The 25,891-nt window shown below is 37.5% G+C and overlaps 1 protein-coding gene across 9 annotated transcripts in view; it reads right to left on the bottom strand.

The window, feature by feature from the left end:
* Positions 1–25,891, bottom strand: part of NCOA1 (nuclear receptor coactivator 1) — a 247,378-nt gene that overhangs the window by 48,297 nt on the left and 173,190 nt on the right. For all 9 annotated transcript variants that reach the window (XM_058682688.1, XM_058682687.1, XM_058682686.1 and 6 more), the window contains 6 exons: positions 19,701–19,878; positions 17,377–17,556; positions 15,993–16,088; positions 12,091–12,231; positions 3,990–4,137; positions 1,320–2,640 (listed from right to left, as the gene is read on the bottom strand). In XM_058682688.1, the coding sequence (XP_058538671.1) occupies positions 1,320–2,640; positions 3,990–4,137; positions 12,091–12,231; positions 15,993–16,088; positions 17,377–17,556; positions 19,701–19,878 (2,064 nt within the window). The remainder of the gene's footprint in view (positions 1–1,319; positions 2,641–3,989; positions 4,138–12,090; positions 12,232–15,992; positions 16,089–17,376; positions 17,557–19,700; positions 19,879–25,891) is intronic.

The following is a 25,891-nucleotide window of genomic DNA, read 5'->3' as shown; positions in this document are numbered from 1 at the left end:
AATTTTAAGGAGAGTTTTAATATAGTTATTATTTAAAGCTGTTTTTCAGCTTAAAAAACAAAGTATTAATTTACTTGTACCAAGAAACATAAGGGATAGCCTCATCCTCAAAGAGCACAATGAAGAATTAACCACAATAGTGTTATTGCAAATGGTACAGAGACAATACGGAGCACTATGAATGCAGAGGAAAGAAATGTCTAACGAGGACTAGAGGGGGAGGCTTTATAGAGATGATGTCTGAACTGGTCTGTGAAGGATGAAGAGAAGTTCAGCAGACATAGAAAGGAGAGCAAGGCAGAAGATGCTTAGAAGAGACATGGCTTATCCCAGGAATGGCAAGGACTTCCATGTGCCTAGAATGCAGTATGTCTGAGGGAAGAGAGAGATCTCTGTGAGACAAAGGTAGAATATAAAGCTGGCTCAAGAAATGAAAGACCTATGCACACTAAGTGTGAATCTTGTTTCACAACAGAGAGTCTCATTAATAAGCTGCTTTGTAACTGTATTTCCAGCTATCTCATACTTGTCTATATTCCATCTAAAAAAGTTGTTAGCTCCTAGGGCGAAGAGACCATATTTTCAGTTTTTCTTAAATTCCTCCCGAGTCCATGCAACTATTCAATAAATGAAGCTGGCTGTTAATTTTACTCCACCCCCCACTTCAGCCTGAACACAGAGGTTTCTAATTCATAACAATTTATGCAAAGATTTATTTGTGTTCACTTCTGTGTCAGGGCCTGTTATGTACCCTACTTCCCAGAATACTCGAAGTCCCTCTTCTGTTAAGGGCTGAAGGCTGAGAAGAAAAACAGCCTCAGAAAACGCTTCAAAGGAAATTGAATAGCAAAGCAAGCCAGACGAGACAGTCTTGTCCACCGCCTCACACTTCTCTCCCATTTCACTTACATCGGAGCTTCCCAAACTTAGCTATGCATCAGAGTTCCCTGGTGAGCTCCTTTAAAATACCGACTTCTGGGTTCTATTTTCAGAGTTGGATTCAACAGGTCGGGTTGGGAGGAGGGGGCAGGAAAGGTATGCTCAAAAATCTCCAAAGTTGTGAACTGATTTTATAGAAAGAAGAAAACATCTACTTGCTTAGAACGCCACACTAAAACTGTAGCCCTCCGAAGTTCCAACGAGAACTTCTGAGGGCATCCTGTGATTTTTTCAACCATTGATACTAATCTTTTAATATATGCTCAGCGGGTAGGACAAAACACAGCCTGAATCCAAATCTGGTTTATGGCTGGAGGAAAACAAATGAAAAGGGAAAAATAACTATGCACGTTCATTCTCTAAAGCAAGGAATTACCTACCTGGCTCTGGGACTCCAGTTTAATTTCCTCAGGAGCAGGTTTGGTCATTGGGGTTGGGTTTGTGTTACAAGGATCCATCTGTTCTTTCTTTTCCACTTTCACCTTCACATCGTCCAGGCTCAGGTTTGGAGTTGATCTTATATCTTTCTCATCTTTATCTAAAAGATATCGTAGGAGCTGATGGTCTTTTGATTCTTTTTTCTTTGAGGCATCCAGTTCTAGTTTTACGCTCGAGTTCCCTTGTACCTGTCCAGTCACTGACACAGAAGTAGACGCACTGTCCTTTTTATCAGGCTCGACAGATAAAGTGGTGATATCCGAGGGGCTGCCCTCCTGTAAGAGCCTGTGCAGAATCTTGTGCCGCTCTGTCAGTGAGCTATGAGAGGAGGGGCAAGAGCCACTCGAAGAGTTACCAGAGGCCGAGCCGGAAGTGCCTGAGCAAGACAGTACCTCTTTGCAACTTGTGTCTATATCGGCATGCCGTAACTGCTGCTCTGCTGTTGTTGTCAGAAGCTGCACTAGTTTGTGACTGGTTTGGGAGTATTTATTGTCTCCATCTGAGAGTCTGTCATTGTTATGCAGAAGCCCGGAATCCAGAGGTTTGCCATCACTAGAGCTGTTGTCGGACTGAATCATTTCATTTAAAATGGATGCAATCTCTTTGTTATCTTTGGACTCAGCTTTTGTGGGCTGTATATTTAATCTGCTAGGTGAATTCTGAGAGCTCATCTGCCTGAGGACTGGAGAACTGGCAGAGAAGCCAACGGAGTTATTGGGTCCTTCGTTCATACTCTGTAAAGATGTTACTGGGATGTTTGAATAAGATCGGTTACTATTATTACAGGTAGTACCTGTCATGCCAACGGGAGAGCTTAATGTTGGAATATTAGGAGGAAACGAATTGTTTGGCATCCTGGGCCTTGTTGCCAATCCAGAACTAACTTGTCTCCTTGGAGACATGAACTGTGCAAGAGATATTCCTGTACCTTCCATAGGAGAATTATTGAGGTTTAAGGAGGGGTTAGTGCTCTGGGAACTGGCCTGTCCCTGGTTTAAGGCAACACTGGCTACAATCTGATTTCCAGGTGAGCATCCAAAACTCCCTTGGCTGTTGCTAGAGTTACTATGACTGCTGCTATGGAGGTCTGAGCTCTGTTGGCGGTTTACTCTGGGGGATACCATGTTGTTGCTGGATGGTGGCAATGTGGATGAACGAGCCACACCATGAGCCGGAGAGATACTAGAATTGACGGACGGGTTTACTCGGGAAATTGACATTCCAGAATTAGTGTCATCTTGAGGAGAAAGACCACTGTGTTCCCTAGGAGGAGAAAAGACATTATTCAAACATCTCCACTGGTTTCCATTAAAATATTTTTATGATGCATATTATAAACCAAGACCATTAACCTCATTAATACTGCAAGCCATCAAGAAAAGAGCTTCTGTATTACCTTAAACTAAAGAGAAACAGTGGACTATTAGTACTATTGTGAAATATTAGCACCACTTAATGGGAAATGGTGCTCAAGGTTCCATAAATTTGATAATGGTTTCAATTATAGGAAAAAGAAATCTTTCTTGGCCTTGGAAAAAATCCAATATAGGTACTTTTAAACTTTTCAAAATGTAATATAAATACTTAACATTACAATAATATTTTTGGTTGAGAAACTTCCCACACCTCTGTTTATAAAGTCTTTATTCATGACTCCCTTGTTACAGCTTTTAAGTATTTCAACTCCAAAGAGGAAGACTGGGTAAGGAAAATACTGTGTCACTGATGTAAAAATTAAAAAGGGTGATATGCAGACATAGCAGATGTTTTGAAAGAGAAATCACAATATGAAAAAAAGAACTGTGCTAATTCCACTCACAAGAATAAATTAAACTAAAATTAGAAAAAAACAGAATACTGAATTCAGATTTTCATCGAGCTCTTTACTCAAATCCATAATTATGACAACAGATTTGTGACTGGTATTACCATGTTCCAATAAGCAAATATATCAGATGAGGAAAAGATGAAGTGAGGGGAAATGTCTTTGTTTTTGTTTAATGCTACATTTTAAATAGTTACAAATGTAGGGTTTTGAATAATTCATAGGATAAAAGAATGGTTCCATGAATTTACCATATATACCAATGTAAAATGTATTTAGAGAGGGGAACAAATTAGAGGCAATGACACTCGAAAATCTCAAGTTGATAGTTTAATGACTTGTAGTTTCAGAAACTGTCAACTTGAACTCAGGAGCCATCCAGTCTGCACTAATGAAAATATAACACTTTTAAAAATAAAAATAACAATAGTAACAAACTCTGAAAGCTTTTATAAGACCAAAGTTCACACGTGGAATGTTGGATATTTTTAGCCACTTTTTTGGTTTTTACCCCAAAACACATATTTTCAGCCTAACCTTCCCTGTGTCCCTTTTTAAACAAAACAAGACAAAACAAAAAACAAAAACAAAAACAACAAAAAGTAAGGCTACTGTTATGCGACAAAACTATAAAACCCAGTATGGATATACTGATTATATACTCATCACGCTAGTTTTAATTTAGAATTTTTGTTTTCTAGCCATTAAAGAGTATAAAAAATTTCTTCTCTAAGAAGAGATATGTGAACTGACTTATATCATATGAAGCTCTCCAAATAAGTAGTACCTGTCGATGATATGAATTCCCATGATGAAAGGTTGCATGTCTGGACTTTGAGGGTAGCAAAGCTTACACTTGGTGTGGGCGCTAAGCATTGTCCCATCATTCAATATGAATCTATAGGATGGGCTGGACGCAGTGCCACGGGTCATCACTGTTTCAAACGAAAGAAAAACCTAGTTAAAATTCTGACACTTGCACTTTGGGTGGAGGAGAGTTACCATGCCTTCCTTCTACCTTGAACCTCATTTTAAATGCCCTCCCAACCGCTGCCTGCTCAGTCAAAATAAAGAATACCTCAGACAAAGCAGAGATCTGAGCGGGGGGAAAAGATTCTGGTTGAAATAGACCACTTAATGACAAGTTTTCATTTAGTACTACTTGAACGAGTGCCTCTTCACAGAAGTTAAAATTATGAAGAAACTTCAAACCAGGCAAAAAAAGTCAACCTTACTTTTTCTCCATAATGGGACAGCTCTTCAAATTGATTAACTGACCATTAAAAATACCAGGAAGTAACCTTCTCTCCTTTCCCTTTCAGTATTACCTCAAACAAGTTTTTTTCTTTTTTTCCTTCCCTTTACTGGCTGATTATTTAATGACAGCTTTACTGAGATGTAATTCATATACCATGAAATTCACCCTCTCTATGTTTTTATTAGTATGCAGAGTCACTTAACTGAAATTCAAATGTAATTTTTCACTCAGGAATGTAAATCACTGACAAATTACTGTATTCACATATATGTATTGTTTTTGATGTTTGAATTTAGTGTAGTAAGCAAATTAAGATAAAGCCAATGGTTACTAATATAAAAAACAAAAACTAGGTTAAGGCAGTCAAATTACTATATAAACATGATCTGCTTTTGTCTTAAAGCTTTATTAATAGCAGACAAATTCTAGCCATATTGGTAAGTATTTATTAAATATGTAAAGGCTATACCAGACTACTAAGTAAGAAAATGTCATAGGTATTTTAGCAATATAATAAAATTCTATTTTAAGAAAGATTTAGTAGGTAGATTCAGCTATACCAAGGTTAAAAACCATATTCACTGAAAAACAAGAATTACTACCACAAATGACTATTACAATTTAGCCTGCAACAAATGTTAGTCCTATTCTTCAAAGACATTTCAGAAAGCCCTTCCATTACATTTTAAAGACATGTTAAAAAGACTTAAAATGACCAATCACTAAATATTTTTTGAAGCTACATATTACTTTAAGTAAAGAGAAGACATACTCTCTTTTATTGCTTTGGGTATACTTTACATACTGAAAGCGGGCATAATCTGTTGTAAATCTATACCATACACAAATCAAACTAAGTACCAAAATTAGGATATAAACTTAATTGAAAGGATTAAGATTTATGCCCAACCAACCACATTCCTTACCCATTTGGCAATTTCAGCCAAATCACTGGTATATTTACCAAATATAACATTCAGAGAAATTTAGTACTTAATGAAATAACATCTAATGAAAGACAGTCTTAAAGGAAACGAGTAATTTTTGTATAAGGATACAAATAAATGTTTGGTGTACCTAAATCCCAAACTGTTAAATCTTTACCAATATGTTTTGGAAAATATATCTACAACAAAAAGTAGCATTTTTAAATAAATTATTAACTTGGGATAATGATAAAGCTATAGCTATGTAAAGGGCCAAGCAAGATATATTTCATGTTATTTTGCTTATGCCATTTGGTCTATTTCTTCATCATTGTTTATTGACCTTAGGATCTCCCCATTCTGCTGGAAAACACTGGCTCTTCACTATTGAGCTGAACTGTCCGATATGGTATCCACCAGCCACATGTGGCTATTTAAATTTAAAATTAAATAAAATTTTAAATTCAGCTCCTCAGTCACACTAGCCACATTTCAACTACTTAATAACTACATGGGGCTAGTGTCTCCCATACTGGACAATACGGCTATGTACAATCTGACTACCACTTACATTTCCAATCTTATTTTTCATTGCTTCCTAAACATTTCTTCTATATCTCTTTATTTTTTATTAATATATTTATTTATTTTTCAATTACATCCAAGTTAGTTAGCATATAGTGCAACAATAATTTCAGGAATAGAATCCAGTGACTCATCCCCTACATATATCACCCAGTGCTCATCCCAGCAAGGGTCCTCCTTAATGCCCCTTGCCCATTAAGCCCATCCCCCTACCCACAGCCCCTCCAGCAACCCTCAGTTTGTTCTCTATATTTAAGAGTCTCTTATGTTTTGTCCCCCTTCCGGCTTTTATATTATTTTTGCTTCCCTTCCCTTATGTTCATCTGTTTTCTATCTTACATTCCATATGAGTGAAGTCACTTTTGTATCTCTTTAAATAAGAGGCAGATAACTTCAGACATTTATTTTTCTTCATCAGCTAAAATAAACATAAGGGCTAGTTCTGTGTCCCATTCTTGTTTTCCACTCTCCTTGAATTGTGCACAATGCTTTGCATATAAAATCACCCAGTAAGTACTTGCTGATTGACCCTCAACTTGAATCTCATCTAAACAGACTAATAATGACTTGTGATCAACTACTATAACTTTTCTTTAAAGGATAGATTTTAAATCTTAGCTGATAAGATAAATGCTTATATCTCAGTTTATGTTCTTGCTCTTACATGACTCTGGACTTAATTTTTATAATGAAAATTAATGGAGAGAAATTTCTTGATTTGTTGGTAAGCTGTATAAAGTGAGAAAGAACTAGAAACTCAGACCAGCATGGGAACACTAAGATCTTTAATGTGGATTACAGAAACATGATTGGTCCTTTGGTAACTAGGCTGCCTTAACTTGTAGGATTATATCTATCTAAACTAGTAAAAATTCCAAAATTGGGGAACCCTTCTTAACTTTATTCAAGGAAATCACTACACTTAAAAGTTTCATGTTAGATTATTTATTTTGGATGGTAGTGTGTGGAAAAAAGACAGCACACATAATTCACACAGTCGCTCTTTGAAAAGAAACAAAGGTAATATTAAATAGAGTAAAGCTTTAATTATTAGAACTTAATTAAGACTATCCAGTTAACTAAAATTCTTCTGGTGCTCAACTGTTCAGACAGAAAGGTAAACAGGACAGTAATATGGTTCAATGAAAAGAATAAGAGCCTAGAAGTCAGATTTAGACTTGAACTCTGACTTCGTCATTTACAAGTTTAGGATTTCATAATGCAAATTAACCTTCGCCCATTATCACTAAAACGGAGCCAGTAATGTTGTGAGATAATATCTCATATGGAGCCTAGTACATAGCAGGTACTGAATGAATATTTCCTGAATAAACATCAAAGAAAAAACAAACACAAAGGACATGCGTCCTGAGTCATACACATTCAACCAATCCTTAGATACCATTCACACCAATAGCTTCAATCCTATATAACGATCATTCATATTTTGAATTAAGACATGATTTTACAGCTTTCCAGAGCTGGCTGGATAAACATTTGCTCTGCACACCAAATTTTCACTTTAAATGGGTTTCAAGGTTTACGACTGGACAAAACTATTTGGAATGTCATTTTGATCATAGCTCCTGGCCTTGTTTTCCAGTCTAGGTTTGCCAGGTATATAGCTAGCTACTATTGTAATTCCTGACTACTGTGTCCATTTCTACAATTTTTAGAACACTTAGTGTGAAGGGATACCATTGATGTGGCATTATTGACACCCCCGAAATTCTTCTAGGAACCTTTAAAATAACAACTGTCTTCATCCCCCCTCCAGAATAGGCCTCAACAGAGCTATGAAGCAAAGGAAGCCATTCCCTCTGGCCATCGGAGCTGTAAAACTAGAGCTATTTGGGTTTGTGACTCCACCAATCTAGTGCCGAGATCACCTCAAGGAGCATGCGCTACTGACAGTAACTGTATGGCTGGTATAAAATGTGTGGCAGAGCACTACAGGTCAATGCTGGGAGAGATTTCTTTTTCCTTTTGGTATTTCCCTAGATATGTGCAGAAGAATGCAATTTAAAAAACTGTTATTAAGGTAAAGAAAAAAATTACCCCTCGATGCTCTAAGATATTCAATCACCAATGAGCAAACCCTATTCAGTATATCAAAATTTCTAAAAAAGAAAAATAAATTCATATTTTAAATACTTTCAACAAGCCTGACAAAAAAAGATTTTCAGTTAACTCTGTGATAAGGACCATGGAATTAACCACATTACACAAGTCTCAGAGAACATTCTGGTTAATCATTCATATGGGTGCTTATGTTTTACAGCAATGCTTCCAAACTTCTTGATACTATAAACTCCTTCCAATTGTCTCATGATTTTTTAAATTAAAATAACTTTATTTTGTGATTATAACATTAATAGAGAAATGAACAAAGAGCAAGATAAAGTCATTTGTAATCCCATCACTCAGAGATAACCACTGTTCACATTTTGTAAGCCTTCTAGAATTGGATAAACAAACATACAGAAGTGAGGTCCTACTATATATGCTGTGCTTTCATAGCCTATTTTTCAATATAACAATATATCATGGACATCTTCAAAGCCAAGAAATGATGATCCATTACATCACTGATAATAAATAAGCAGTTCTTTAATAAAACTTTCCTAGGTTATCTAGACCAACACTCCCCATGAATGCTACTCTCCTTAAATGCTGATAGATGTGCTACAGGAAGAAGTATTCTGAGAAAAAATAAGTCTGGATAACAAAGTTAAACAGGTAGCTTTAAGGTGGAACCTCCCAGAAACTTAAATACCTTAATTATGTCTTATGAATCCCCAAGAGTGGGGGACTGAAACATTCCCCAAACTGAATTCAGCACGAAACATAATTTCTTAGTTATAGCTATTAATGTCTTGTGGAATGTAGGTTTACGTTTTCCAAACTTCTCTGTAAGAAAACATCTTAGACTATACACCCTGATTCAGTAGTGTGGGTGGAGTCCAGAAATCTGGTTTAACAACTTTCCTCAATGAATCTTATCAAGGACCTCTGGGATGCATTTAACCCAAACCTTTCTTGAAAGGAATGGTTCTCAATTGAACCAAATCTGGAAAACCTTTTCAAACCATAAACACCTACAAGGACCTAGTTTAAAAAGTACCTCAGGTGATTGTGATCCCCATTTCTCCCTAATCTCAGTGGAGAACCACTGCGTAATCTAGTTCATGCTGAATGCTCCCACATATTCTTTGACTGAAATGTGTGTGTGTGTTTACAAATTTGATTCTAGAAAATAAAATGGTAAACCCCCTTTAAAAACAGTCCATGAGCAGGTGGGTGCCTGGGTGGCTCAAGTCAGTTGAGCATCTGACTTTGGCTCAGGTCATGATCTGATGGTTCATGGGTTCGAGCCCTGCACTGGGCTCTGGGTTGACAGCTCGGAGCCCAGAGTCTGCTTTGGATTCTGTGTCTCCATCTCTGTCTGCCTCTCCCCTGTTTGTGCTCTGTCTCTCTCTGTCTCTCAAAAATGAATAAATGTTAAAAAAATTTTTTTTTAAAGTCCATGCACTATCTCTGTCAAAAGCAGCTGAAAAAACTACGCTAAGAACTAATTTAAAGTTTAATGCATATTATCATTTTCTACCAGCCACTACCTTCAAAGAGTAAGTTAATGGGCAGAAAAAAACACATGGAAGGCAAATTTTTCTTGCCTAAATATCAATCACTATGGAATTGTATAAACTTTTAACTTTTTAAAAGTGTCACACAAAATCAAGTTTCACACAGTGGCATAATTTCACTCTTTCACACTGTCCTTAGGTAAATAGGGAGCAAATGCAAATATACACCTCTTCCGACTCTGGACAGACCTCAAACTTGATGTACTTAAATAAGCACGGCCTTGGGAGTTTAAGATACCTGGGCCCTCACAGATTTTCATTCAGCGGGTCAACATCTTTAACAGATGATCCCCATGTGAGGGTTTCACGGATCGTTTTCTTAACAGGTTATATAATCTGAATACGAACTATCAGAAGAAGATGTGTTCAATCCATGAACACTGGCAAATTGTCCAGAATCTCCAAAACACTATATAATCAGAGTCATGTGAACTCTGGACAACACTGCTGAGAAAAATACAAGTTATCTCTGTTGAGGAATGTTTTCTTCCCAAAAGAAGTGGAAGAAAAGGACATGAAGAAATGACTAATGGGGAAAAGGTGCTGAATTATATTTCTTTACATTTTACTCTAAATTGTTTTACTTCATATGTGAATGACAGTTATTTGTTACACTTTAATCAATCTGCTTTATAGAGGATTCTTAATGGTTTAGAAACACATAAACTGTGGTTCAGTTACATCTACAGGGAACCTAGTCATTTAGACAATGAGATAATAATCTGGACCTGCTTTGCCTTGGTAGAAGTATATATAAATTATAGGCAAATAAAATTAAATCTTTCAATTAAAGTCTTGGAAGTCACAACTTAAAAGTTAAGGCAAAAACTTAAGAGTATCATATACTTCAGCATTTTAGGCAGTGAATGGAGATAGTGCTCCGAGACTCAAACTTATGCAAAACTCAAGTGCCATTCTTGGTAGAGAGAGTCACAAAGTTTGCAACCAGTAAATGGCATCATAGTTGCTTACTTCAATGGTTTCCAAACCTGACTGCACTTCAGAATTGCCTGGGGACTTGAAAAAAATATAGATTCTTGGGGCGCCTGGGTGGCTCAGTCGGGTAAGCATCCGACTCTTGGTTTCGGCTCAGCTCACGGTCTCATGGTTTGTGAGTTCGAGCCCCATATCGGGCTTCATGCTGACAGTGCAGAGCCTGCTTGGGATTCTTTCTCTCCTGTTCTCTCTGTCCCTCCCCCACTCACTCGCTCTGTTTCTCTCTCAAAAATAAATAGATAAACTTAAAAACATTTAAAAAAAAAATACAGACTCTTGGTTTTATCCACTGAAATACCATCTTTGGGGAAGGTATCAGTCTAGTAAAAGTCCCGCTGGAGAACTATTAGTCTCCAGGAAGTTGTCCCAACAGTAACCAGACTAGTGAGATTCATACAGATGGGTTCCTGAAAAAAACAAAAAAAATCAAGCTGCTTCCTCTCCATGTATCATCTGGAAGCAGCTGACCTATAATGTAATGAATGGCAAATCATCTATAAAGTTAGGAAACCTATTATGGGGAAATATTAAAATTAAGAAGGGTGATAGAATAATGAAAATATTTTTACATTGCCGTTTAGGAAGAGCCATACGAAGAGTCTCTTTGCAAAGAAACTATTAGAGAATAGAGAATAAATTATACTGGGAACACAATATTAGGCTACCATAATTCTGTGATATTTTAAAAGTGTATCAAAACCCTCACCTCTGAAATTCTATGGACTTTCTCAAATAATTTTCCCTATGTTTCCTGTAATACTGTTAAGTTCCTTAAGGGCAAGGAATATACTTGTTTAATCTCCCATAGTACTATGACACAGCATCTATACAATTATTAATTTCATATGACATATTTTAACTTGAAACTTCAACAGGAGTCAGGTGATACAGGAACCGTAACAGTAATGAAGTCAACATGTATAATACGGATTTCTATATTAATTAGAAGCCCTTTCACATGTCTCTTCTGCTGGGAATGATCTTCAAAAGCCAGAAGAAATGATCACTTTCTCTCTGCAGCCATCCCTGATTCTCCAAGTCAGAATTAATTTTTTTCTTCTTTGGTTATACCTCTAGACATAAGGCCATGTCACACTGATCTTTAAAGTTGTCATATGTTGCCCTAATATATTTTGAGCTCCTTGAGGGCAAAACCCTGCTTATTAGTCATCACTGTATCCCTGCCATCTGAAATAGTGTTCTATGTATGTGAAGAACTTGATACATGTCTCCTCAATGAATGAATGAATGAATGAGTGAGTGACCACCACATGATATCCTCTTCTTTAAAATGTGCATCCCAAATTCAGGATCCACTCATGAATTACTTTGCTTACCCATTTCTTCCTTTCCTAAAACTGATTATTGCAAAAACTGTAATTTGGAGAAAATACTTATCAAGCCATAGTTCTATATAAATTACTTGATATGAATAAAAAGCAAGGTTAATGAAAGTAATTAAGAGAGAAAAAACTTTACCTTCTTGAAACAGTTGTCTGGCATAAGATGGTTCTCTGCCCTGAGGTTGGAAAAAAGCATAAATGCACTTCCTCACTAAATCTTCCCAGCCAGTTCTGCCAGCAGCTCTCAGGGAACTGGTATCAATAGAGATGATTTTGCCTACATGAAGAATCAAAGTTTACACTTGTGATAGCTTCTTGATATAAGTCATCCATATTTCAAAATTAACAACTACATCTAAGAAATCCGCTGCCGCTCCTAAATGCTTAATGGACAAAAACATTAATAAACTATTAATTTTTGCTACATATGATAATGGAGTATATCACTTACATGACAATAAAAAATTGTTTTGGCCTTGAGGGTGTTGTATATTAGTACATCATATTCTAAAATTCCGTTCCAGTCAAGCATTAAAGTCAAACTACAAAGGCCTGAAGGTGCAGAGGCTAATACAGGTCCAACTCCTCATACTTGCTCTTTGGATCCTACTCTAATATATCCTAACGACTGGAACACTTATTGGGGAAGGAGAGGCAGAGATGAAATATATTATTTTGGTTTAAATTAATTTCCATTAACTAAGTGAAGAGAATACGACAAAGTAGGCAAGACCTTCCTTTTCTACCTCGTCTTGGGCATTTGAGAGTAAACAAAGACTGAAGGCAATAAAAGTTACATCAGAAAAAGATATGTCAGAACCTAAGATTTGTAAGACATTCTGCACAAAGAACATATGCTTTATAAAAATGTAGTGGTGATTTGCTATTGTCATCCTATTTGAACAAATTTCCTAGATGGCTGTGGAAGAATTCAGGTAAATTATTCCTTGGTTAACCAGGGACCAATTGATTCAGTTTGGGATTGTTCAGATCTGTTTTATTTCTTGATGCAACCTGATATTAACACAAAATAATACAGGTTATACACACACACACACACACACACACACACACACACACACACACACAATTAGATTAATAACATGAAAACCTGCAAACCCACCATCCAACTTCAGAACTTGAACATCACCTATACGATCCCATCATGTGTGTACTCCTCACTTGCCCCATCCCTCTGTTTTTACATTCTCCTGTCAAGGGACATCTAAATTGTCCCCCCCACCTTTTTTTTTTTTTTACAATCGGTGCTTCTGTGAACATCATCTACATTTTCCATGGTGCATGTGTGTGAGAGTTTCTCTAGGGTATATACGTAGGAACAAAACTGTTGAGTCACAGGTTATGTGAACATTCAACTTCATAATATTAAACTGTTTTCTAGGAACTTATATAGAAGTTACTGTTAATCCAACATCCTCTCCATCACTTGGGGTACTGTCAGTCTTTATTTTTTACAATTAGTAGGTGAAAAATGTTTATGCTCTAAATTTGTACCTCCCAATGAATAAGGTTGAGTATTTCATGTTTCCTCTTCTGTGAATGTCTGATTTCTCTTTTCCTTCCTTCTTCTCACAATCAACTCAAATCTATTGTACTGTTTGTGTGCTCTCATTTTAACTAATCCCTTCTATATATATTTCACTTGGTTTGTTTGGAAATAAACGTATTAGGCCTCTTTAAGTGAGAGTCTTGAATCTGATATATCTGAGTCTGTCTGATAAGGCTGTCGCCCAAGTCTTGGCATAAATGTAAATGGTAGAAATTTCAACTTAAATAAGAAAATTTTGTTATTTAAGAATAGTTTGGGCAAAGCCTGATAAACCCTTGATTGCAACTATAGACAATTCTGGATTTTTTAAGAATTGTAATTATTTAATCTTTTGTCTCTTATTACATCAGAGGTCAAGAGTTGGTTGTAGCAGAAAATCAACTGTTATGTGATCTTCACAAGCAACAATGTTTCTAACAGGCAATGATTAAGGGAGGTGTGTGTGTGTGTGTGTGTGTGTGTGTGTGTGTGTGTGTGTGTGTCTGTGTGTGTCTGTGTGTGCATTCATGTCAGTACTAACCACAAAGAGCAAGAGTCTACAACTGCAGGATTGGAAGGGAGAAAGTGATTCGATTATTAGCAATGGTAACAAATGATTAGGTAATAAAGAGACTATCTTAGAAGAGAATCATGAACAGGTTGATTTAGAGTACCTCTGCTTGCTGGAGGAAAGTTTAACCAACCAGTCAACCAATCAGACAAACCAGTAAGCCCCTGTTCAACATTTCCTGGTAGAAGACTTCTTCTTTTTTTAAGGGACATGAACCACCCCATGGAGAGTTGAAACTACTACTAAAATTTAAGGAATTAAATATCTAATATTTATTATAGCTAGTTTATTATTTTTTTAAATCTAAATCAATTTGATGATATAATAAAACGTTAGTTTTACATTTTATGAACACTTTATTTCTTTGGCACCTTTTTATTTCCTTCTATTTACATTTCCTCTGGTATCTTTTATGTAGTAAGTGCATACAGTACAGTAATGTCCTTTTACTAGTGCTTTGGTGGAAAGCAATGCGACAGAAATGAAGGGTCCTATATTAGGGCCTAAGGATATCTGTTCTTAACAATTAGCTGTATGGTTCTGGAAAAGGCACCATTCCATCATTTGTAAAATGGGTAGGCTAAAGTCTGTGATCCTTGAGGTTCCCTGTAGGTTTATAATTATTTTATGATTCGGAGTTCAATTTTTAAACTTTTATGTATTTATTTTTAAATCAGGTATATCTAAGATAGTAATGCTGGGTCCTTGGCCAGAAACAAAACTACCAGTCACAACAGTGTTCCTATGGGATAATAGTCTTCTTTTAAAACAATTAATGATTCAATTTGTAGAAATTCAATATAAGGAAAAGCTGAAATATATTGTTCCTAAATTATCCTCATAATTTTTAAGCATCCTTCATCTTCCACATTTATCTATCCACATTAACCATCATCCTTTCCAGCAAGCTCTTATTCTGCTACCTCACCAGCCCTTACCTGGTTTTACTGACACAAAAGACCAGTTATATTTGTCAGAGGACCCTATTTTTCCTCCACGCCTTAGTGGGTTTAGTTTTCAATAAAGGTTATCAAATTTTTCCAGAGCTGTTCATTGGTGGAAAATGGAAAAGGACAGGTAGATGGCAGACTCAAAAAGGGAGCGAAGAAAGTTACGGTTAAGTGATAATTACTACACTCAGATTCTGTATCTCCAAGTCCTAGATATTCTCTTTACTGTACTCTATTATTTGTGCTAATTTATCCCCACCTACTCTTTAGTTAGAGCAGCTGGGAGCTTATCTTTAAAAACACAAGAATAAGGAACACAACAGGAATACTTGATTTCTGGGACTAAAACATTAATAAGTATTGTAACAAATATTAATAAATTTATAAAAATCGTAAAGGTCAAAATGTACATTAAAACCAAATTTTCACAAAGAATAAAATTCAGTAGAAATGACTGTTTAAACCTTGGCCTGCTAAAAAAAATAATCTATCTGTAGTATCTTATCCCTATTTTAAAATATCCCTATTTTAAAGTGAGAGAGGCAAGTGATATACACCTAACTCTGATGTAAAAGTATGAAACTTGGTGTGTTCAAAGTGAAGATTACATAACATATGGAAAATACTATGTAAAATTGTAAAGAACAACAACAGATTGTTTTTGCCAAAAATCAAATCTGAAGCAGGCCTTTCCAAAGAGGGCCTTACTTTCTGGAAGTCCTACCGTTACTTACTCTGGGCTCTGCTGCCCTTCTTTCAGTTCGCCTGACACGCCTGTCTGTTTCCTGAGGGCCATCACAGCTCTCCTCCCTCAATCAGGAGTCCTCACCCCGCACCATGACCCCTCCTCGCCACCCCCTACTATCATTTAAAGTATTTTTTGTAAAAGACTGGTGAACAGAAGCTGAATAGCAGAGAACAGACGAACACAAAATTTTGGATGTAATTCTAAACTCTGCAGTTAGTACCTGTAGTATCTTGCTTGGTCATAAAGGATTCTACACCGGTAATAGCTGGAGGCCGAGGTAATCGCCGTGCAATACAAATCAAACATGACTGGAAATCTGCCCAAAACAAGAAGGGGAAGTTGAAGAAAGGAGGGCAGAAAACAGTTCACATCTATCATTTGCCACTAATGGTTTTTATAAAAACAACATGTTACGGGATCTGACACAATATCGGAGCCGCTCTGATCTAATAATATAGTATTAGTGATAAAATTGCTGGTAACCAAAAGCTGGCAGCTCCAGGTAGAGATCCAGTTAGCATACATTATCCCTTCCCGTTGAATGTTCTGACATAAACCAGAGGAGACAGATGCATCTCATGTACTTGCATGATAACAACTTGAAGAAGTAGTTTTCACTAGATTTAAGCAACACAGTGATTTTTTAAAAAATAGAGTCCTTAGTCAATTTCCTATACTTATCAGTACTTAATGGCCACAGAAGTTATTCTTATAACCACTGTGCAGATAAAAATTACCATATGACAAAAACATTTAACTCTTTCTGAAGAAACATTATTTTGCCCCTGATAAAGGACTTTATGTTGTTGGGACCCATAACTTTTTCGAAGCTCCATTTCCAATTTTCTTGAGTGTTACACACAACATCGCATAGCTAAACATGAACTTCAGTCATACAAGACAGGCTGGCACTGGCATGTGTATTTTACAAAAAGTCCTCAGTTGACTGTGGCACCCATTCACGGGTGAAGCCTGCTACATGCATGGCCCTTTTTTTGCATCTGATTAAGTCCTCATCTACTACCTTCCCTAGTCCTTACTCCAGTTTCCAATTTGCGGTGTTCTTAACTCAGCCTAGTTCACATGGAAAAATCATCCACTGTCACAGATTTTAATCAATGCCATGTTGATACCATGTTCATATTAGAGCTTCAGCTGTGTTTTCATCTGTTCATAAGCTTTCTCCTTATAAATTACCTTGTATGGCCTCAAAAATGCTAACTCTATTCTCCAATGTTCCCCACACTCTAAACTTGAAACTTTCTAAAAATCAGAGCTGTTCAACAGCCTGCTATATCTGGTACATTTCCAACTGGCAGCAGTTAGCTGCGTCTCTTATTTCTAGGCAGCAAGTTGGTTTGAATTTGACATTTTAGTGGGAATGCCAGCTTAAAACTGAGAGTTTGGGGGCTTTTTAAAGGGGTGAGTCTACATGTTGGCAGTTCTTAAGTATTAAGAAATACGTAGTAAACTGAATAGCCACTATGATGCATAATACAGTGACCAATACTATCTGAAAAAGGCTACTTATAATCAATTACCTCCTTGGTCTTTAAAGTCATGGAAAAAGCGATCAAACACCTTAAAATCACCCTTTGTTTTACCTTCTCCATCCTCTTGAATTGATTTTGGCTGTGACACAGTAAAACACTGCATTACTTCATACCGCTGGCAAGCTTCTTGGTTCTCGGTGCCTGGCTCATCTGGAGGGTGAATTAGCATCCTGCAGTTAAAGGTATGGCTATTTCGTCGTGTTGCCTCTTGAGGCCAAGGAACTCCATTTACTGCGGAAGAAAAATTGATTATATGTCTGTGAATAAGGTGAAAAACTCGGAGGATACAAAAGACATACCTATAGCCATCTGCTTCGTCAGATACTCAGATTAAAAGACAGATCTCTTCAGGTCTCACATTATCCTGAGGCAATAGGATACTTATCTTTCTTAGCAAATCTAAATGTCTACCAATCAGAAAACTGTAAAATTTTCTAACAGATTGTATAGGACATTCCCCCTCAAAAATAAGGCCTTACAAATTCTTAATTCATTAACAGTCTGTATAAACAGTTAAAGACAAAATTAAAAATTAATAACTTCCTAGCTCTTTTGCTCACATTTTTACAAGCAGTTAATTAATGCACTTTTCTATTTGTTTCCAGTTGCATCCTAGAAATGAAAACCTGATTGGAAACCACAGATCCATTGTTAAGCAGGAGTTTTAACCTGGCAGGTGTGTATTCTTAAGGATGGGCTTGTGGACATGTGCGCCTTTTTTGGGGACAGGATTCAGTTTCTCAAAGGAGACTGTGACTCAAATATTTAGAATAGACAGAGACCAACCTTGGGTTCTTATAACCATTCTTATACCTTATTTTATTTGCACAGTTTATACGCAACAATGCCTCAAATATAGCGGGTAATCAATAAGTTATAACATAAAAATGATTGTTAAACATAAATGTTACCTGACTCGGTATAAAAAACTGAATTCAGTTATAGAAAATAGGTCTATACATTTCAAATGATAATCACTGTGTGATGGGACACCATTTCCCAGTTACAATGTTCTATTCAAACCATGGTGGCAGCTGGAAGGTTTTTAAGGCTCTTCTTTCACCATTCCCAACAGTTTTTTGTTTTTCTTTTAACTTTATTCTCTTCACTGACCCTTCCTCCTTTTTACGATCTCATCACCGTGTAACTGTTAGAGTGTTAGAGGAAATCACGGAAACAAACCTGTACTGGAAGAAGGAGTCTTGGTTCTGCTATGGGCTAGCTGTGAGGTTTAGGTTAATTACTTTATCTCTGCACCACCTTTATCATTATTTATTTATTTTGAGAGAGAGAGAGCATGCACGTGTGCGCACATGCAAGCACATGGAGAAGGGGCAGAGAAACAGGGAAAGAGAGAATCTCAAGCAGGTTCCACATTATCAGTGCAGAGCCCAACACAGGGCTCGAACCCACAAACTGTGAGAGCATGACCTGAGCCCAAACCAGGAGTCAGACGCTTAACTGACTGAGCCACCCAGGTGCCCCTGCACCATCTTTAAAATAAAGGAATCCACTATATCATCTCTAAAATCACTTACACTGTAAAATGCTATACCAAAGCACATAAGACCCTTTGATAATTCAAGTATCTAACTAGTGATTTTAATAGAAATAATCATTTCAGGCCCCCAGGTACTATAAACGTGTACTAACTACTCTTTTCAAAGAATGAGGCTTCCTTTCCATTGAGCGAACAATGTCGAAAATAAAGAGCTACAGATAACATTTAATTTGCATGTGTGTATTAGTTACACAGAATTTCTAGCCAAGGCCCTTCCTTACTTTGGGAGTACATACAGGCTACGGAATAGGCACACAGTGTACCAAATGGAACAGAGGTTGGAAATCAGACCCCATCCGTCCTCTCAGCTAGGCTCCTTTGTCAGCAAACAACCTGTGCACCCATACTTAGAACATCTGAGTTTGAAACCACTTACATCCAAAAATATTCATTTTAGTATATACGTAATATGACAGTATATTTCTCCCTCCCTTCCTCCTTTTTCTTCTTTTTGAGCAGGGTGGTGGGAAGGACATACATGTGTCTCTTTCTTGGACATAATCGAAGCCGAAAACAAAGGCAGTTTCAAGCAGAAGCTTCTAGTGGCAAGGCAGTGACTACTCTGCTTCTCACCACTGTCACATGGCTAGGTCATAAGCTGGAGGAACAGGATAAAAGGAATGCTCTCTACCAGCTATTTGATGATACTCCCTCTTCGTATTTACACATCAGGCTGAAATTAAATTGAAAAATATTTTTAATGTGTTAGAACTTATTTCAAAATGATACTATGTAATATAAACACAACAATTATATAATGTAAGAAACAGCTAGAGAGAGTTCATATTCTTTTGAAAAACACATTGCTTTGTACCTAGTGATTTTGGTAGCAGATTCTTCACAAATTCTGCATGATCCCCTACATGCAGTATGCTGTAGACACTGGTATTCATTAATTCCTCCTGATTGTAACCCAAGTAGCTGGTCACATTCTCCGACACAAACACAATTCTCCCTTCACAGTTCACAACAAAGAAAAATCCATCCAAAGCCTGCAAAGCCAAAAAAGAAAAAAAAAAAAAAAAAGGATTAAGAGGGTGGGAGGTTAAAAAATGAAAGAAAAATAAACATACACATCTCTCTACTGAAAAAGAGATCAGAAATATGTGTCAAGTTAAAAAAAAGGGGAGACTGAACAGAAGATATAACACTGTATGTTCTCTGTGGAAGGGACAGAATTTTGAAACAGACTGTACAGGAATGTATAGCAGGGATGAATGAATGTATCAACCCTCTTTCTGGGAGAGAAACTTCAAAGTAGCAGATGTGAAGGAAGTAACTGATATTCACTCAGTCATAAACATCTCTAAACCACAAGTTAAGTACGACAGGTCTCTACCCCCAAGGAACTTGTGGGACAGTGGTAGAGAGAGACGCAAACATAATAAAATACCAGTGATGCAGTGTCAGAGACACACCGAGTGTTCTGTGAGCACAAGGAAAAATACCTAATTTGGGGTTGGGGTGGGGTGGGAGGAGGCACGGAAAGGCTATTTAGACGCCCCTAGCTGAGTTTTATAGGGCATAGTGGAGGAGAGGAAGAGGAATGAGGGAAGAACATTCTAGGCAGAGGGGACAGTGTGGTACATTAAGGAACAAAAAAGCAGTTTGGAGTTGTTGGAGTACATGGTACAAGACCGGCTCATGGCATCATGGCAGGAAATAAGTCTGGAGAGGTAGACGGGAGCCAAATCACAGAGGGCTTCCTATGCTCTGAGATAGAGCTAGGGGTCTTTAAAAGGGGATATATATATATATATATATATATCCCCTTTTATATATATATATATATATATATATATATATATATATATATATATATATATATATATATATATGGATATAGATATATACACACACACATGCCCTAAGGGGAGCATTACATCCACAGATGTGCAGGAAAAAAGTTAGAACCTCTATTTCTAGTGCAATCTAAGATATAAAGAAGAAATGCAGCTTAATAAACATACTGAAAACCCTGATACCTCAACTCAGTCTAGACAGTCACATATCACAAACCATGGAAGCCTGAGAGAAGATCCAGAATGAAGAGACTGAGCAGGGTGGCACCTTACTTATTTATAATCTTTCCATTTATTGTAATATATTGCAGTTTACTTGCTATAGGATATATACAAGCAGTAAAAACAAGACCTTTAAAAAGGAGAACATTTGTAGGATGTTGTAACAAGATGTAAAATGACAATGAAAATCTGTTGTATACCCAGAAGTGTCTAGTTTTCCGTGGCAAAATTCTTAAAAGAGCTAACAATGTTATGGGTTATTCATTTTTCTTTTTTAAAAAGGCAAGTGTCCCAAATTTGCTGACCTTTTCTAGGATAACAAGTGGTAATGATAATATGTTACCTAGCAGATGTTTTCCAAATAATAAACACACTTAATTTTGTCCCTCCAGGGTAAAGATGATATTTAAACAATGAATAAGTAGTAGACTGCCTTTCAAAAAGACACCTATGCTATAGAGCCAGCATATGAAAATGCTTTGAAATGTTTTGAAATGTACCATGGTTGTGACTTTGCTGTCAAAATGACCCCGGTTCCATACTTGTAAAACTTCTCTTCTCAGTTTAAACATTTACAAACTTTTTACCTGCTCAAACATCTTCCAGTTTCAGTGTGCTTTAAACTCATTTTTTTTTTTAATGTGATAATGCAATATCCTTTGATTACTTTGGAAGGATCAAACTGTTTGAGATCAAGGAAGATAGAATGTCAATAAAAACCTTGGGATGTGATTAATGATCTAAACACCTCAACACCAGATAAACCCTTTGCTAAACTATTTTCTGTTTACAAGAGCACAGGAAAGCACTGTCATTTCTAACCTTTTTTGACATTAGCTATGAATTTCATAGCAGGTGATATGACGATAGGAACAACAGAAATACAGATGCATCATTTTTTTAAAAAGTAGATGTAAAAATTACTTAAATTGTTCTTAGCTATTAATTGATTCAGTGTAAATACGGTTTCACTTCATTTATCTTATTTTTGATCTGTCAAAAGAGTTTAATCAAGAACAGTTTGGGTATAACTAAGTGTCATAATTTAGAGCAAGAAAGACAGGCAAGTAAAATCTGGTTGTTCCATGGCGATTCCAAGGGCCATAGTACCCTGCTTCGTCAGCACGACCTTCTCCTTTTTTCACCTAGTTTTCAGGGCATCCTTCACGGCTCCTCCCTCTCTGCCTCCTTGACAACCCTGTCTATCTTCTCTATCTTCAAAGCCACAGCTACTCTCTCCCTTGCTTTCTTACCCTCCATGTCTGTCTCTGGATATCTCTGGACGTCGCCTGTTACCTGCAGAGGGAATGGGAGAGACCAAGACCCACTCCCGGGATCACCTCTGTCCAGTGTGAACACTGGCCAATGATGGGCACAGCATCCAGCACCAGCAAGGCTTAGGAATTCACCCGGACTATCTGGTGCAATTATTTTTAAAGTGTTTGCAAAATCCAAAGGACTTAAAAGTTCTCCTTCATCGTAGCAGGCCTGGAGTCCCTGCGGTATCCTTTTCCACAGACCTACTGGGGCTTCTCCAAGTTCTCCTCCCACTGACTGTACCTGACTTCACTGCCAGGCTGGGAAGTTATTCTAGTAACTGGCCTCTGGAATATGCAGCTGATCAGCCTTTGGGGAGTGTAGAACTTTCACCAGGTCCCTGCTTGGCCTCAGTTACATGGACTCGTCATTTCCTCTGTGAAGTCTGGGGCATCATATTTCTTTTGAGCTTCCCCAGAAAAGACTGGCTTGGAAAACAGGTCTACAAAGGCTCCCTCGTGCTTACAGAATCGTCTTGCTGACCCTACTCCTAAGGTACAGATAGCCTGTCTCTTGTTGGAAATGCCTATTTTTTGGTTTTTTTTTTAATTACAAATGATATATATACTCATAAAAATTGTTTAAGTATGAAAATGAAACAGTAGAAGATCTGCCAAAATCTCACCCCCAAGACATTGTTAATGTTTCAGGGAATATCCTCTGAGACTATTCCTATGAATACACAAACATCTCTATTTTCTTCAAGTCTGTCAGACTAATATAATCTGCTAATAGTTATTCTACAAGTTTTTCTCGTATGTTGTGCATATAATTAACTTCCAAGTGTCCTTCTGGAAAGGAACCTTCCTGCTTTTCCAAGTCCTGACAGCTGGTCTTCCACTGAGCAGCACACAGGAGATAAGAAGTGCCTGTCCATTCAGTACAACATCATCAATCAATCAAGAGGATTTTTTCTCTTGACCACCTTGTGTCTCATGGCAGGGTCCACAGTGGCCAAGGCTTCTCACAGGGCCTTGGCTTTAAATGACTCCACAAGCTTCACTGACTATCACCTAAGTTCCAGTTAATTGACAAAATTCTGGAAATAAAATACACAACTCTCAACAATTATACAGTCTCTGAAGGGAAAAAGACAAGTACGCATAGTTATGAATAGCACAGTAGAGGAATTCATAAAGGTTAAGCACAGACTGAAGCACCCAAAATGGGCAAAGGGACGACTGTCACTGGTAAAGTTTCCAGGGAGAAGGCCACACTTACACCTGAGCAAAGTCTTGAAAGACACAGAGTAGTAACTCAGGTGGAAAGGACATTCAAACACAGGAACCAGCTTAGAGGTTAAAAACAAAAAAAAAAATCACCCTGTATGCACTTGTTATATTTGTCTTATGTACAATAGCAAAACTTTTTTTTTTTTAATCTTCAAGGAAAGCAAAAAAAAAAAAAAAGGAATTTATTCTAAAGGCAATGGGCATTTTCTTGAAAGCAATGTTTTAAGCATGCGAGGGATGTGGTCTGCTTTTACAAAGATCTTTCTGGAAGTGGGTATGGCATGCAGATTGGAAGCCAGAACGGTTGCAATGCTATTGTGATACTCCAGTTCAAACCCGAGCCTGAATTAAGGCAATGGCAGTGGAAGTGAAGGAAGAGAATTTGACACAGGCAAAACAAACAGCATTTGGAGACCTCTAACAGCTGTGGGAATGAGTATTTTGGGCAATTCTCCATTAATGATGTAATAAGGGTTCTGGTAGATAGGTGCCTTTCCCTGAGGAAGTGGACTCAAGGAGTAAAGAAATCTAGTCTTTATTACTGACTTTTCCCCCCCTTATTTTTAGGCAGAAGATAAAGGGACAAGTCATAAATTTAGTTTTAGAAATATTATATTTGTTTCTTTAAAAAAATATTTTCCTTTTTTTTAAAGTTTATTTATTTTGAGAGAGAGAATGCACACAAGTTGGGGAGGGGTGGAGAGAGGGACAGAGAGAGAATCCCAAGCAGGTTCCATGCTGTCAGCACAGAGCCTGACACAGGGCTCGATCCAACAAACCATGAGATCATGATCTGAGCTGAAAGCAAGAGTCAGATGCTTAACTGACTGAGCCAGCCCCAGAAATGTTATATTTGAAATGACTAAGGAACATTCAGATGGGGATGTTCAAAAGGCAGCAAGATAGAATGTAAGAGAAACTGAAGAGAGATCTGAGCTTAAGTCAGACATTAGCAATTTACAGGTACATACAGTATCATCTGGCTTTTTGTTTATTTTGTCTTAACTATAATCATCTCTTCCCCTTCCACAGAATATCTGATTTCCTTTGGGGAGTTACTTCTTCCCAATTAAACAAAGTCTTGTGAGATTCTTTTTTTTTTTTAATTTTTTTTTTCAATGTTTTTTTATTTATTTTTGGGACAGAGAGAGACAGAGCATGAACGGGGGAGGGGCAGAGAGAGAGGGAGACACAGAATCGGAAACAGGCTCCAGGCTCCGAGCCATCGGCCCAGAGCCCGACGCGGGGCTCGAACTCACGGACCGCGAGATCGTGACCTGGCTGAAGTCGGACGCTTAACCGACTGCGCCACCCAGGCGCCCCAGTCTTGTGAGATTCTTAATCAGACCACTGGGAGACTTCCAACCTAAATGGGAATCTCCAGGAGAATTACAGAAAGATCGAATATAGCTGGAATGCATTCACCTGTACCAGCAGGGGTACTGCCCAGATGGGTCTTTCTAAGAGACCATTCGTACAGTATCTGATTTTTAGCCTCCTTAAGATGACTTGGTTTCATCTCACTGCCAAGCATCGTTCTGGGATACCCAAATAGCACTCTGATAAATTCACATTTGCTTGATTTGGGCAGAATTGGGGTTCTATTGCTTGAAATCAGAGAATCCTAATTGATAATTTACACATACTTACATGTATGCACACATACATGAATACATCACATGGACATAGGCATAGATGAAACTGCTTGGGAAATGTGCACAGAATAAAAAAAAAGGGAAAAGAGCCAAGGCCAGAACGCTGAAGGATGCTAACATTTAAGAGTCAGGCTACGAAAGAGAAATCTGAGGAAGAGGCTGAGGAGTAGCCAGAGAAGAGCAGAGATAGTTCTGGCAACGAGGCAACAGGAAGAGTTTTAAGAAAGCGGGACTGGGTGGTGAACGGTGTCAGAGGCACACGGCAATGGAGGGAATGGCACAAAGTGAGGTAAGGAGGCCTGAGTGTGTGGGTAAGGTATAGGGAGACCTCCATGACTAAAACTGAATTTTTCTTGGGAAGCAGCTGGAGATAAGAAGCTACGGTCAGATAATGCAGAGCTGTGAACAGGAGGCAGAGGAACTTAGATAGCAAAGGGCAATGGACAATGAGGACAGTAAAAAATGGAGGAGTACTTACTGTGTGGCAAACAATAAATATCTGTCGAATAAATAAAGGCTAATACCACTCTCCCTTTAAATGTGAAGAAATTGCCTCCAGTATCTTCATTCTTAACTCATGCTCCTTCATGTTTGAAAGGGGGAGGGGAGGGAATAACAGTGTGGTGAGAGTTCCTAATAGAATAGTAGATATTTGGTTACTTTTTAGATCTGCACACCTTCAAGTCCCTCCAGACCAATATTGCCAAAGAGAACTTTCTGTAATGACAGGTAAGTTCTATATGTGTGTGTCCAATACAATAGTCACTGACGACATAT

Source organism: Neofelis nebulosa, chromosome 9 (genome assembly GCF_028018385.1).
Source record: "Neofelis nebulosa isolate mNeoNeb1 chromosome 9, mNeoNeb1.pri, whole genome shotgun sequence".
NCBI lineage: Eukaryota > Metazoa > Chordata > Mammalia > Carnivora > Felidae > Neofelis > Neofelis nebulosa.
The sequence above is the reverse complement of the archived record's forward strand: the minus strand, read 5'-3'. Positions and strand labels throughout refer to the sequence as shown.